Source organism: Apiospora hydei (assembly GCF_038363865.1).
Source record: "Apiospora hydei strain CBS 114990 chromosome Unknown utg000009l_segment0_segment0, whole genome shotgun sequence".
Taxonomy (NCBI): domain Eukaryota; kingdom Fungi; phylum Ascomycota; class Sordariomycetes; order Amphisphaeriales; family Apiosporaceae; genus Apiospora; species Apiospora hydei.
In genome coordinates this window covers 5,366,572-5,380,356 of record NW_027117368.1, presented here as the reverse complement: position 1 = coordinate 5,380,356, position 13,785 = coordinate 5,366,572, and the positions used below count along the sequence as shown (strand labels likewise).

The 13,785-nt window shown below is 54.5% G+C and overlaps 6 protein-coding genes across 6 annotated transcripts; 2 read left to right on the top strand and 4 right to left on the bottom strand.

Moving 5' to 3' along the window:
• Positions 1-447: 447 nt before the first annotated feature.
• PG997_013502 (uncharacterized protein) lies at positions 448-2,815 on the top strand (the record flags this gene model as incomplete). The annotated part of the gene is made up of 2 exons (XM_066817816.1): positions 448-2,684; positions 2,740-2,815. The coding sequence occupies 2 exons, from the start codon at positions 448-450 to the stop codon at positions 2,813-2,815; spliced, it is 2,313 nt and encodes a 770-aa protein (XP_066663508.1).
• A 302-nt stretch (positions 2,816-3,117) lies between these two features.
• Positions 3,118-4,725, bottom strand: PG997_013501 (uncharacterized protein; the record flags this gene model as incomplete). The annotated part of the gene is made up of 4 exons (XM_066817815.1): positions 3,118-3,356; positions 3,422-3,704; positions 3,743-4,039; positions 4,264-4,725. Coding segments are annotated over 4 exons (1,281 nt in total), but the record flags the coding sequence as incomplete, so codon positions are not given.
• Positions 4,726-5,243: 518 nt separating this feature from the next.
• Positions 5,244-6,435, bottom strand: PG997_013500 (uncharacterized protein; the record flags this gene model as incomplete). The annotated part of the gene is made up of 3 exons (XM_066817814.1): positions 5,244-5,824; positions 5,902-5,993; positions 6,077-6,435. The coding sequence occupies 3 exons, from the start codon at positions 6,433-6,435 to the stop codon at positions 5,244-5,246; spliced, it is 1,032 nt and encodes a 343-aa protein (XP_066663506.1).
• Positions 6,436-7,464: 1,029 nt separating this feature from the next.
• Positions 7,465-8,566, bottom strand: PG997_013499 (uncharacterized protein; the record flags this gene model as incomplete). Its single annotated transcript, XM_066817813.1, has 3 exons — positions 7,465-8,112; positions 8,178-8,433; positions 8,487-8,566. The coding sequence occupies 3 exons, from the start codon at positions 8,564-8,566 to the stop codon at positions 7,465-7,467; spliced, it is 984 nt and encodes a 327-aa protein (XP_066663505.1).
• A 769-nt stretch (positions 8,567-9,335) lies between these two features.
• On the top strand, positions 9,336-10,524 carry PG997_013498 (methionine adenosyltransferase 2 subunit beta protein; the record flags this gene model as incomplete). The annotated part of the gene is made up of 4 exons (XM_066817812.1): positions 9,336-9,565; positions 9,635-9,654; positions 9,722-10,174; positions 10,229-10,524. 4 exons carry the CDS (start codon positions 9,336-9,338, stop codon positions 10,522-10,524), a joined length of 999 nt encoding a protein of 332 aa, XP_066663504.1.
• A 1,084-nt stretch (positions 10,525-11,608) lies between these two features.
• Positions 11,609-12,911, bottom strand: PG997_013497 (uncharacterized protein; the record flags this gene model as incomplete). Its single annotated transcript, XM_066817811.1, has 2 exons — positions 11,609-12,584; positions 12,652-12,911. 2 exons carry the CDS (start codon positions 12,909-12,911, stop codon positions 11,609-11,611), a joined length of 1,236 nt encoding a protein of 411 aa, XP_066663503.1.
• Between the last annotated feature and the right edge of the window lie 874 nt (positions 12,912-13,785).

Sequence of the window (13,785 nt, the reverse complement as noted above, 5' to 3'; positions counted from 1 at the left end):
GGCATGATAGTGGATATGCTCAACCTAGTGTAGGCGTTATCGTCTACTCCGAGGCGTGATCTAAGCATGGATGCCGATGGAATTCAAGCTCATGAATGGACATACTAAAGCTCGCAATGAAGATTAGATAGACAACGCACAAGTAGTCAATCCACCCAACATTCTCGAGTGGACGGGACGCGCGCTTACAATCAATTCTACAACGGCTACAGGCATGGCATTGTCCAATCATCTGTCCCGAAGCGGGGGAACTCGTTTGAACCCCTGTCCCATCACACATGGTAAGTAACATTTTGGAACAGGCTGCCTCGTGTAGCTTCCTCGTTGCCTGTATCATATTTTGCTCAACAAAACGCCAGTCTATTATACCGCCCTTTTTCGCCCCTCGCCCATTGGAGTCTCGCGATCAATGATCAGCAACCTGATACTTAGCCGAGTTATCAAAACATGCGTTTAATCAACACGGAGACGATGGAGATGGAGGAGTTCATGGGCCTCACGCCTCCGAAGTACGCCATATTGTCTCATCGTTGGAGCGGTGCCGAGGTAACATATGTGGACTACATGGACGGCAGCGCCTTTTCGATGCCAAGCTACAGTAAGGTACTGTCGTTTTGCTCTAAGGCCAGGTCTGAGGGGCTACAATATGCCTGGATCGATACCTGCTGTATCGACAAAAGATCAAGTGCCGAGCTCAGCGAGTCTATCAACTCCGTGTTTAAATGGTACCAACAGGCCGAGATCTGCTACGCTTATCTCAGCGACGTCACCAAGGATACCGCGGATTTCTTTGCCAGTAAAGACCGCATATTTGAGTCAGGTCTGTTTATGAACACTCATCCAAACGATGTCTGGGAGAGGCTTGGGGAGACCCGACTGCACAAGGAGTTTTGCAATAGTGTATGGTTCAAACGAGGATGGACATTACAAGAATTAATTGCACCTTCGGAGGTCGTGTTCTTTGATAGCAACTGGCATGACCTGGGAACGAAGCATTCGTTAGTCTCGTTGATTCACCAGATCACCCGCATTGATGCCTGTCATCTTCAGGCGGCGTCCGCTGAAAATCTTACCAGCAGTCCTGGCAGGCTGCACGACACTTCAGAGGCCTTACAGCTCGCGACAACTGCCCGAAAAAGAAACTACCCTGAGCCATGGCGACTTGCACCCACGGCCCAGAAAATGAAATGGGCCGTCGGTCGGCATACTGCGCGGCTGGAGGATCGCGCTTATAGCCTACTTGGTATATTCGATGTGACTATGCCACTGTTGTACGGAGAGGGACAAACAGCGTTTTTCAGGTTACAAGAAGAAATAATAAAACGGCACCCGTATGATCATTCGATCTTCAGCTGGCGGGATGATTCAGGATTGGGGCATACGGGTTTATTTGCGCCGAATCCGGACTACTTTGGCCGTTCAATGGATGTGTGTCCGGCCTCTGTCACTTTCCGAGAGCGAATGGCCCAAGAGTTCGATAGCTCCGCCGAGGGGTCGCATGATCCTATCGAGGTATCATTACGGAGGGCACGTCTAAGCTTGCCGCTTGTTGGGCCCATTGTGTCTGTCAGGCTTCAACAACTGCCAGCAGGCCCTTTTGTACACAAAAATGCATCCACCGCTTCACTGGTGCGCGCCTTCAGCCCTGAACCACAGCCAAAGACTACTGGCTGGCATAACCTTGACCGAGCCGGTGATAGACCGCTACCACCAATCTACATAGCAGTATTGGACTGTGCCTTCACCGCAATACCAGGTTGTTTTGTAGGTATCATGCTCAGGCGAGAAGATGGTCTCCATGGCTCCTACGTCCGTGACCATTGCCTGAAGGCAATATGTATAAGACCGGAGTCTTGGATGTCTTATCAAATATTTTCGCTTTACGCACACCTCGAATACAAGAGTGTCACTGAATGGACGGAAGAAGGGTTAACTCAGCCATACTTGAGCCACAAGACTGCAATCCAAATTATTTATGTCGGTTCGGAGCCTTACGGGCTCCTAAAGGTACTAGGTGATTCGTTAGGTCACGGCTTCGTGCCCTTTGAAAATCACTGTGATCTACACGTCAAGCCCGGTGACCGCAACTGGCTCCTGTTTTTGAAGGCTGATAGTCGCGGGAACCTCACAACATTTGCCCTTTTCGTCGGCCGCTTGGAGGACAGCGATAGGCTCTGGACGCATGTTGAGCTCCCGGCCTCGTCGAATGACGCCGCTTACTGGGCACTGCCCATGAACCGGCTCGGCGCGCAGCATGATCTCCGCCTGCCCCAGTTCAATAGTCTGCAGAGCGTGGAGGGCTCGGACTACCGCCGCGACGATATCTACGAGGGCCTAACAACGAGGGACCTAGAGAGCAAGAGCGGTGGCGTGGTGGTTGTGCGACGTCGCAAGGCGCGCGGGTGGCCCGGAGACCCCGAAGACGTCAACGTGATCATTGATGGCGTAGAGGACCGTCCGCAGTCGTTAGCTGATGAGGGGCTACAGGTTTATACTCCAGTGTCTGATGAGGATGGCCTAAATGAAGATGCATATCAGTCGGGGGCAAGCACACCCCAGACACCAGGCGGCGCACCTGTTGCTGATTGGCCACTTGATTTCGATTCGAACAGCCTCTGGGATGGGTTTATAGGGTTTAATTTACCTCACCCCTTTACGGAGGATGATGGTGTACCAGATAATTGGTATAATTTGCCCATGAAGGAAAGGGTCAAACATATGCCCAAAAGATTGTTACAGCAATGTGAGCAGCAGCAGCGGCAGCGGCAGCGGCAAAGAGAAAGAGCAGGGAAGGGTTCTTGATCCCAGCAGGTAAAATATAGTGCTATGAATGCGTGCATCCCCAAGGAAACCAAGCAGTATATTTTCCTTTCATTATTTGTACTCACTAGCCTAGACGTTCTCAACCTTGTGTTCGCGTGCTCCATTTCACGTAGGAACATCAAATTTCTTCAACTCGTTCGCGGCCTCCTCGTAAGTTCTTCTCACCACTTCGGCATGATGCTGCGATCTCGGCAGGATGGAGCATGGGAACGGAAGCGGGCTCGAATTAAACCCATCCGTGAATGCGAAACTGATATCAATGGTTAACGATTGCATACCTTTTGGACTTGCAACCTACATGTCGACATCAATGTCCTGTCCGGTTTCGTCTTTGGCTGGAGACACGTTGAAAGCCCACAGTATTCGAGCGATGTTAAGATTTATTGACGCAGCCCCTAGATGCATACCAGGACAAAAACGACGACCCCAACCAAACGCGGTGTGGCCAAGGGTACCAGGAAAGTCGCGCTCCTCGAGAAACCTCTCCGGCTTGAACTCGTGAGGCTCCGGGAAGTCTTTCTCGTTAAGATGGACTACAAGGGGAAGGAGGGTCAATAGATGCTCGGTCCTGGCTTTGGAAGGGGCAGTAAATACGTACTGGTCCACAAGGGGGCGATGATGGTGCTCCCCTTAGGGATGAACATGCCGTTGTACACGTCGTCAGCCGTGCTCGCATGCGGCGTCCCACCCAGCACGGCTCCGGGCCGCCAGCGCAGTGTCTCGGACGCGACAGCCCTAATGTACTCGAGATCTTCCATGTCCTCAAACGTAGGTAGCCGGTCCCGCCCGATGACTCGGTCCAGCTCCTCCTGGGCCCGAGGGATGAAGTTGTGCCCGAACTTGACGCATGCCAAGAAGAAGCTTGCGAGTGTTCCTGCTGTCTATGGCCGGGGGATGAGTTAGCAGACATCAATCAAACAGACTTGGGATTTGGTGCCAACTTGCCGTTTCGATGCCCGCACCGAATGGCGAGCCCGCGCTGTATGCGAGCTCCAAATCCGACATGCCTAAAGCCCCCTGTTCCTCGAGAAGGTGCGTCGTGAAACAAGGCGTTGCGACGCCTCTCGCAACCTTGTCCTTGATATCGTTCAAGAGATCCATATACAGCTGTATGTCCTTTTGGCGCTGCTTGAGCACTTCGGCCTTCCAGGAGGCAAAAACAGTCGGGATATACTTGAGCGCTGGGTACCTCTCTGCGGCGTATTTGCCCGGGATGCTATGGGGATAAGGCTCAGCACCTGTGACCATGGAAGGGTTGGATTATGTCCTTGTTCGCTCTCATACCCGACCATCCCTCTCGGGGATACATGTACGAAATAGACTTACTTGACAGAAGTCAACCTCCCCATCGCCTCAATATTCCGCCTCACCACCTCATCACTCGCCACATCCGTCACCCGCCTCCCATACGTCACAAGCACAATGACCGAAGCCGCGTACCTCTCCAGATGCCCCCGGAACCCCGCGGGGGTCTCTCAGGAGGTCGCGGGCGAGGACCGCGCTCTCGAGTCGCTGGATCGGGCGGTAGGACGCGCTCCGGCGCTGCATGAAGCCCGAGTGCAGCAGCCTGCGCCAGTGGCGCCAGAAGTCGCCGTAGGGCGCCATGAGCCCGCGCAGGCCGCCCGAGAGCAGCTCGCCGCCGACGACGAAGCGCGGCCGCGACGAGTAGACGGCGCCCCGCCGCTCCAGCAGGTCCCACGCCGTGCGCGCGGAGCCTAGCACGATGGTGGTCGGGCTGCTGCTTAGGCCGGGGACGGAGACGATGTCGCCGTACTGCGCGCTCAGCTCGCGGAAGTATAGCCATGGTTTCGCGAGGCCGGTCTTGACTGTCTTGGGGCCCGGGGGAGGCGGGCGCCGTGGGCGCGGAGTTTGAGGGTTTGCTGGAGCTTGGGATGGGTTAGTCTGTGGCTAGGTGTGTATAGGAGAGGAGTAGGTCGGTAGGTTTACAGAAGGGTATAGTAGGAAGAGGTAGGCTAGAGCACCCGCCAATCCTATGCTCAGAAGTGTAATTCCAAGCATCGTGAAACCCCTAGCAGTTGGGCGGTTATACAAGGACGATTTGCTTTGAGTACCGGCAAATACACGACGAGCAACCAATGCACGAGAATTTGAAATGTTTATACGTACACCTTATATACTTACCTATGATGCATTGCAATCCTGAACAGACGGCAACGATGGCCGATTCTCGGTACCAAGAGCCGAAGCGTCATCCCCGCATTCTTTCCCCAAACGACGTAGATCCTCCAAAGCCGCATCGGCAAACCAACAACTACTGCCGAACCAATGTGATGATGTATGTATAGGGATTGGAAGCCCGTGGTTTCATTTGATTACGCGCTGCTTATATAAACATTTGGAGCTTATGTGCCCAGGTTCGCCCCCTCTTCCCTGGATAAAAATAAAAACCCAACGCTCGTCTATACATCATACAAATACCAAAACTTGGACGGCCACCCGTTCTGTCCAGTCCCTTTTTCCGGCCATTCGGGAGGCAGCTCGCCAAAGTTGAAGAAGTAGCGGCCCTTGCAGCCGTGCTCCTCGCACTTGAGGTCGCAGAGGCCGAACTTGGCGCAGAAGCAGGTGCCGGCGTTGGGGCAGTCGACGGCGGGCTGGCCGAGGATCTGGTGCCACGAGTACTCCATGACGCGGCCGCTGAACTCGTCGGTCAGCTCCGTCGACCAGAGCCACTGGCGGTAGGCCTTGTAGTCCTCGAGGCTGCGGCCGCGGATGCGCTCGCGCGTCGCCGCGAACTGCGCGCCGCAGTGCACGCCCACCGACTCCGGGATCGGCTGCCCGGGGAACAGCTGCGTGTAGGCCTTGGCGTAGGCCGCCTCCGTCTTGAGCCGCTGGTCCGCCGCCGGGTCGTCCCAGCGCGCCGCCGCGTCCAGGTTCGGCTTCATCTCGAGCGGGCAGCCGAGGAGCCAGGAGCAGCGCAGCGTCGAGAACCCGTGGCTCAGGACGTAGGGGATCCGGAATTTTTGCAGGACAGGGACGCCATCTGAGTGGGGGTGAGTAATTATGTCCATGATTTTCCCCGGGATGCACCGGGGCTGAGAAGGGGTGAGTGAGACTTACCATACATGGGATCCTCATTATGCCATTGGTATCTGCGCCCGTGGATGAAAATGACCACGTCGGGTAGTTTATAGTAATTATCAATTATATATCTGCATAGAAGATTTTAGCTTACGAACTTCCCAGAACCTTGGGAAAGCAGAATGAGATCAGATGAAGAGGGTTCGGCACATACGTTAAGTATACTGTGCTCTCATGTCCGATGTTATGCTTGACGGTCAATGGAGCATAGGGATCGTCGGCCACATAGATGTGAGCTGGGTAATGCGGGAAATTGTCGGTGATCCATGACGTGTTTTCGGCTTTTACCGACGAGACGACAAGCTCGACGCGGGCATTGGTGTGCTCCTGGTCCTGCTGCGGCGTCGTCGTCGGAGCCGCCCACGGGTTCTTGTGAGCGTGGGCTAGGGCGGTGGAGAGCTGCTGCCGGGTCAAGCGGGTGGCGGGCAGATAGAGCCAGGAGATGAGGAAGAGCGAGAGAAGAGCTGCGGAGAGCGCCAGTCGACGATAGGATCTAGGACCGGAGCTATACATGGCGTGAAGTTACTGGCAGAGGCGCGAAACCATGATCATCGACGGCAAGTTTTAAAAATTATGGAGGAAAGGGCAGAGCAGGAACAAGGATCAAAGGGGTACGGGTATCCGGTTGGAGAGACCCTTATGAAGATCTTTTGACTCTAGCAGGTTTTCCTTTTCTTCTCGTGTTTCCTTTCTTTTTTATCTGCTCCCGTCTCTGGCTGTGCAGAAGTCGTGAAAAGACAGGTCGCTGCGGTTTTGACGTCGAAGGCTCGAATTAGAAACCAAATTATGAATGGGGAACATGACGCGCCATCATCTCACGACAGTGCATGCGTCCCAGCAGGGAGGGCCGCCGTGAGGGCCTGGCAAAGGGATCGCCAGGGGGCGCAGAATTGGCCATTGGGCCAATCATGGGCTTGGCCAGACAGCTGAGCGTGAAACATGGACAGGCCTTCCAGGGCATGCAGGGCCCAGTGCCAGGGGATGGCCGCCCGGAAGGAAGGCGCCAACGACGCCAACGACAGAACCGACTAGCCTGCATGCAACGCTACTTCTTGCCAGCCTGGCCCGAGGTCTGCGAGGCCTGCGAGGTCTGGAGTTGATCTGATCTTTTCCCCTGCTCCGACCCGCCGATTCGTACCCCCTCCCCGGCTTGGTGCGTGCAAAGGAAACGTCTTTTCGGATCTGCAACGCACACGATACCGCTAAAAGTGTTTGCGTGCCGTTTCAAAATCGCCAGAGATCGTCCCCGCCGCTCTGTATCGTGTGCAACCCACCTCATAATCTCATGATATCTCTCAATATTCACTCACTGTCATATTTTGGCTATAAAATTGCGTCGCTTGATCATCTCTCGGCAAGGTGAGAGAGGTCTTCAGGCAGAACACGGCATGCTGTCTCAGGGAACTTCCTGCATATAAGGCGTCTTGGCGACGTTGGTCGACCTGACTTGCATAAATTCTAGGCTAGGGTAAGGCTAGGTTAATGACCGTTGCACCGGTATTTCATCTCCAACATCCTCCCATGCGACAGGATCAACCCGCACTACAACAGCCTAATTCGGCCAAACCGTCTGCTAAATAGATCGTTCCAGTCAAACAGTAGACATAGCTGGAAAAGAACCAGGTAGCCGAGACCGGCCACCAAATACATGACATCGACGCTGACACATCCATAAACATAGAAGAAGAGCGCTAGGAACCTCCCGACGGTCATGTGCTGTCGCTCTCGGTGTAGCTCGATGTTCCCGCGTGTTCTATAGAACTGCGACACGGACAGGAAAATCAGCGCGACAGATTGCATGGCAATCGAGGTGATGCTGAGGGATCCACGGGTCCCCAGGCGGCCCACCGTCTTCATCTGCTTGATGAACTGGAATACCACCAGGAATGCATCCGCCACGCACAGAATCGTGATCCATATGCTCCATACTACGGTAAACGAGGTTGAGTGACGAATGTGCTCCGAAAACGAAGGCAACGCGCCCACGAGAAGGAAGCCCAACGAGATGGGCAGGATGACTGCAGCATAGGTCCCAAGTATGAGCCGCATCCGAGCGGACGTCAATTTGTGTGCGTGCGCCTCTTCCGGGAGCCAGTCCGACATTCTACGGGCTCGGGCTTCGTTCGGACCCGGAGCCGTGACGAGAGGCACAGTCCGATAGCGGATAAAGACCGTGAGGCTTGGCACCCGCTGTCAGTATATCATTGAACATGCCAAATGTCACATAAGAATGGAGAGGGAGTTCCCTACAGCACGACTGAACAGAGCCATTGCACGATGACCTCCACAAAGCCCAATAGCGCCGAGTAGCTTTCCCAGCCCCATAGTTGGTGGCTCGCTACGCAGGTGAAAGCTGGAAAGGAGACGCTATGGCTGAGCCGGAGGGCTAGCGTGGTCGTGGAGAAGAGGCCATGGTTGAGGACGTAGTAAGGCGATATGCCCTTAGTACCAGTCCGTTTGATGCCAATGTATTGTGGCACGTATGCCACGATAACTGACACGCATAGTAGCCTGCATATTTGCGATGAGCAGTCTGGGGAAGGACAAACGGAGCGAAAGCTTACGTTTCGAGGACGGTGCGTGTGGTATTTTGGTACTGTGACGGATCCTCGCAGGCCGGTGATGTCATCAGAATGTCACCCATTCTTCCCGTCGCATTACGGGACTGCTTGAACGCAACGAGATGATGATTTTCAGTGTAAGGCGCCTTAGGTGACGCGCGATCGAGGGCAGAGATGGATGACAGAGCGTGGGGTTGACATGATTCAAGAGAGGAAGATGTTGAGGCCTGAAAAGAGGCAGGCCAAACAGCTAACGGATGAGAAAGCATGACCTTCCTCCAATTTACTTAGTGTGAGGTACATACATAGGCTGGGTGTATGTAAGCAGCAAGCATGCGCCTCCAAGGCACACCCGCCAAACGACAAGAGGATTCCGCGCGCAGTCCTAGCGCTGGCGTGAGGACACGTCAAATGTTCTAGACCCGAGTTTCAGGCACCATCACGGCTGGTAGGGTGTGTCGGTATATTTATCGACGGCTGGCCAAGCAGCCTATCATATTGGCTCGAGGACTGTGTGGTCGTATCCAACCTATTGGAGTGGCTCATGATGAAAACCGTCGTGATGGTGCCTTTGCCATCTCACAGGTTCCACGTACCTAAGTATGCAGCACAAGCAACGGTTGCGTAAGTAATATATTTGACAGTCTGATGGCAGATAGCATATATCAATTTGGCTGCCTATTTGTGATACCCAAACAAAGGGAAATATGCTGTTGTGGTGTTCTCACTAGGTAAAAGCTCCATTTGCCCCTCTTAGCCCACCCCCTGCTGAGGGCACCCCCCACTGCCCACCAGCACAAGGCAAGCCGACGTCACGCGTCGATTGCCCCTCGCTTCGGTCCTAACTAGTAAATGTTTGCGCCAAAAGCACGACTCTCAACCAACACAATGTCGTCGGAAACAAGCAGGACCGCTATCGTCACCGGTGCTACCGGGCTGCTCGGCCGGCAGGTCACTAGAGCCTTTGAGCGGGCCAAATGGACCGTCAAGGGCACCGGCTTCTCCAGAGCCGACGGTGTTGACGTTCTGAAGGTCGACCTCGCCAATGCCGCCGAGGTCGAGAAAACTTTGGATGCCGTGAAGTGAGCAACACGCCCCCTCGACCATACATAAGTCATGTATTTGCTGATCGGTGTGATAAATTGAACCAGGCCCCAGGCTGTAGTACATTGTGCGTGAATACCAAACTGCCATATTTACCCAAACTACGTGGTCCCTATTACTGACATACGCCATAGGCGCCGCCAACCGCTTCCCTGACAAGTGTGATAATGATCCCGAGGGTACGCGTGCCCTCAACGTTGCGGCTACCAAGTCGCTTGCAGGCCTCTGTGCCGCGCGCAACATCTTCCTCATCTACATCTCCACTGACTATGTCTTCCCCGGCAAACCCGGCGATGCGCCGTACGAGGCAGACGCCAAGCCTCAGCCCACCAACCTGTACGGCCAGACCAAGCTGGATGGCGAGCTCGCCACGCTGGAGGAGTACGAGGCCGCTGGCAAGTCGGGCTTGGGGGTCGTGATGAGAGTGCCCGTCCTGTATGGTGACGCCGAGACCCCGGCCGAGAGCGCCGTGAACGTTTTGATGGACGCGGTGTGGAAGGCTCAGGAGGAAGATGCCAAGATTAAGATGGACCATTGGGCGTTGCGCTACCCCACCAACACCGAGGACGTGGGACGAGTCTGTCAAGGTAAGTTTCGTTGTGTTCGTATGTCTCTGTTCTCTAACTGACGGAATATTACAGACGTTGCGGTGAAGTATCTTGAGACCCAAGATCGATCTTCCATGCCCAAGATCCTGCAGTTCTCCTCCGAGGACAAGCTCACCAAGTATGAGATCTGCAAGGTCTTTGCCGACATCATGGGACTTCCCATCACGAGGATTGAGGCGAATACCGAGGGTAACGACCCCAACGCAGCCGTGCAGCGACCATACGACTGTCACTTGAGCACGAAAGCTCTGAAGGACCTTGGCATCAGTGTCATCACGCAAGACTTTGTTGGCTGGTGGAGATGGTCTGTGAGGGCATTCAGAAAATGAGTTGCCTATGCTTAATAGACTACAGAGTATCAGTTTAGAGTATACTCATGGATTGTCCTGTCTCGTCCGTGACGTAGTCATGGACATATCACAAATGTCAATGAATATTGGCATAGTCAAATTTAGCAATAGTCTAAAGCTCGTAGCGAGTTTCAGCAACCCCTATATTGGTGCCCATCTGATCCTAACTGTGGCGGCGTAGACGATGATATTGCTTTTGAAACAGGCTTTGGCACTGTCCTGAACATGAGAAGCCCCAACTCGCTCAAAGATGGTTTCCGCTGCATATCGGACGCTGTTCGTAACGTCATGAATACTATCAACGATAAGTCTGGCGATGACAGGTCGAGCAACATTGTTGGCCACTCGCCGCACAGGAATCCGATTATAATAAACAGCCTGGTACAACCACGGAATGAAGTATGAGGTTTTGGACACGCACAAGTTGACTAATGACATACACTAAGATTCGAATGAGTGGAGGCTAGAGGGTCGTAAGGCGGTTGGGACGCCCGTACGATGCAAGGCAAGATCGTTCCACGACGCACAGAACGATACGCGGCACCACCTCCACCTAATGGCCAAGCTTGGCTTTCGGGCTTTCGGGCTTACGCCGACGACAATAAAAGTCAGACCACGCCGCTGCCGATCTCAGACGGTCCGGAAAGCGGTGCCCCGCTGCAGCAAGCCTACGAACAGGCTAGGAGAGACTAAATACAGAAAATGGTATCATGTCGAAATTGGCGATATACCACACCATGGTACCAGACGAGGCGAGCGATCACTGATACCTTCCGAGTCGATGGCAATGCCATGGAAGTTGGGGAACTGTTGATAGTCACGTAATGCGAATTCATGACGACCGCAAGAGATTTTGTGCGGTACTACCTGAACATAGCCCCGATATATCGGGGCATTATGAATCTTTGTCTTCAGGAGGGGTACCGCGTGATATTGCCAAGAAATATCCCGAAAATGGCATCTGACGTCCAGAGCGGGTGTCAGCATAGGTTGAAATGGATTTCGCTGTGCTTATATAAATCAAAGAGTTCAAAACGCTATATGCAAGTATCTAAATACTAGGTCACCATACTTTCCTCGATGCAGATCGAAGATCGTCCACGTTCAGCATATCGACGCCCTCGGTCGTCAGGACGTGCCAGATGCTGTTGCGCAGGCCAATGGGCCACGCGGGCAAATCCCAGTACCGAACGACCAAGCCTCTCCTATGGGCGCCCTTGACGTGACCCCGGATCGTCCGCAGTTGGTCTTTCGTAAGGCCGGCCCAAACGCGGCCCACGGAGGCGCCGAAGCTTACGCTGGCGTAGTGCGAGTTGGTGCTGTTGTAGGTGGTGGGCGTGGTGACGGGCTCGCTCGAGTCCGGGTCCTCCCACATCTTGTCGAGCGGGGCGTCGAAGAAGGCGTCGCGGTACGTCGCGTTGGCCGTGAGCAGGTCGAACGGCGTGTTGCCCGTCCCGACCACGGTGACGTGGCCCGGGTGCACCGTCCCGTTCTCGACGTACGTCAGCCAGCCGCGGGACCGCAGCGGCTCGAGCTGCCGCAGGACCTCCGGCCAGGTCTTGGCGCCGTCCGTCTTGACGTCGACCAGGAGCGTCAGGGACTGGTCTGGGTCGACGTCGAAGACGCCCCGGCTGGCCTCGGTGTTGTTTTCGGTGAACCGTGTCTGCGGGTTCGCGCGCTTCAAGATATCGACTAAGGGGTTGATATAGAGCGACTGAAAGGTCCGCGCCTCTGTCAGGGAGGACCTACTGTGGCCGACGTACAAGGTGGAGTTGCCGTCGTTCAGCCAGACGTCGGCCTCGGTGCCGATGCAGCCCGCGTGCAGGGCCGAGAAGAGAGGCACCTTCCTCCAATAATCGTTATGCGAATGGCATTGTATCGGCTGCACGTCCCGGAGGAAATCTGTGGGATACCATGCCAGGTCTTCTGTGCCGGTTCCGGGCTTACCCCAGTTCGAGAAGATCTGGTCGGGGTCGGGCTCCAGACCCCATAAACTTCGCGATATCACCAAAGCCAGGTCAACCATCGCGACTATGCCTCTGTGGCGCCCACTGTATTAGCGCAGTTCTTTAAGCCGACATGGGGGATGACACAAGCCAGACTTACAGTATCGTTAACGACCATATAGTACCGCACATAAAATAGCCCATGGTCCGTCCTTTCCTCCGCTTGGGTCCAGCCGGCCGCCTTTCGGAGCCCGTGGCGTTTTCTTCGTCGAATGATGTTGTCGAAGACCCCGTTACGCTCTCACTATCGGACCTCGGCCGGGTTCGGGTGTACATGATTCTCTTTCTGTCCATCCTGCTCAGGAACTCGGCCAATGTCCGCTTCTCCTTTGCCGATACACTCGGCGAGTGGTCGGCCATGTTAGTGGAGGAGGTGGTGGTGATATTCCCAGCTATAACGGGTTTGAGGTATACATATGATAGATAAGGATACAGCGGAAGCCTGGTGAGGGCGGACGAAGGGATTCTTGTAAGCGGTGTGTTTGTGTAAGAATAGCTGGGGTGGTTACTCCGGTGCGCTCAGATGACGTGTGTGGTGCTGGTGGCTATAAAGGGTGGATCTGCAAACAGGCGATCGGCGTGTTATCCGGCGTGTATGTATGACACCGTAGAGCTTATATCGTGTGATCTTCCATGAGGGAGGGGAGGGGTCACCAAAGAGAGTAGAAACTGGGGAGTCGGGAATACAGCTGACGGGGGCGTATGCGAGTACTAATACTATTTAACCAACAGTGTTAACCCCCCACAGCCGGCATATCGTTTCACTGTTGTCGAAATGCGTGATGGAAGCTAATCTGGAAGCATCCAAGTACCGCAACAACCTCGTATATATGGCGTCCCTCCCATGAGGCGTCTGGACCCTAATGGGCCCCGATTCCGCGGGCGTGATGTTTGGTCCCTAGCAGAAGTGACTAGGTCAGACTTGGACTGAAGTAGTAGACGAATGAGACAGTCCAGGGCCCGCGGACTCCCCAGCTGGGAGGGCGTGGCTTTTTAATTGGGTACGGCGAGTGCAGCGGGGGCCACAGGTACGATACAATGCAACCACCAGCAGCACATACCTGTAGACGATTTGGGTACGGGAAACTAAATGAACGAACAAGGTCACGACATGCGTGCGAAAGCGATGGGGGTAATATAGGTTCTTGGCATCATCTCATAGCAACCGCACATCTTACCTCACCTTGCCAGGGCAACTGTCCGATCATCCCGACTGGATCAACGAACGGCGCTG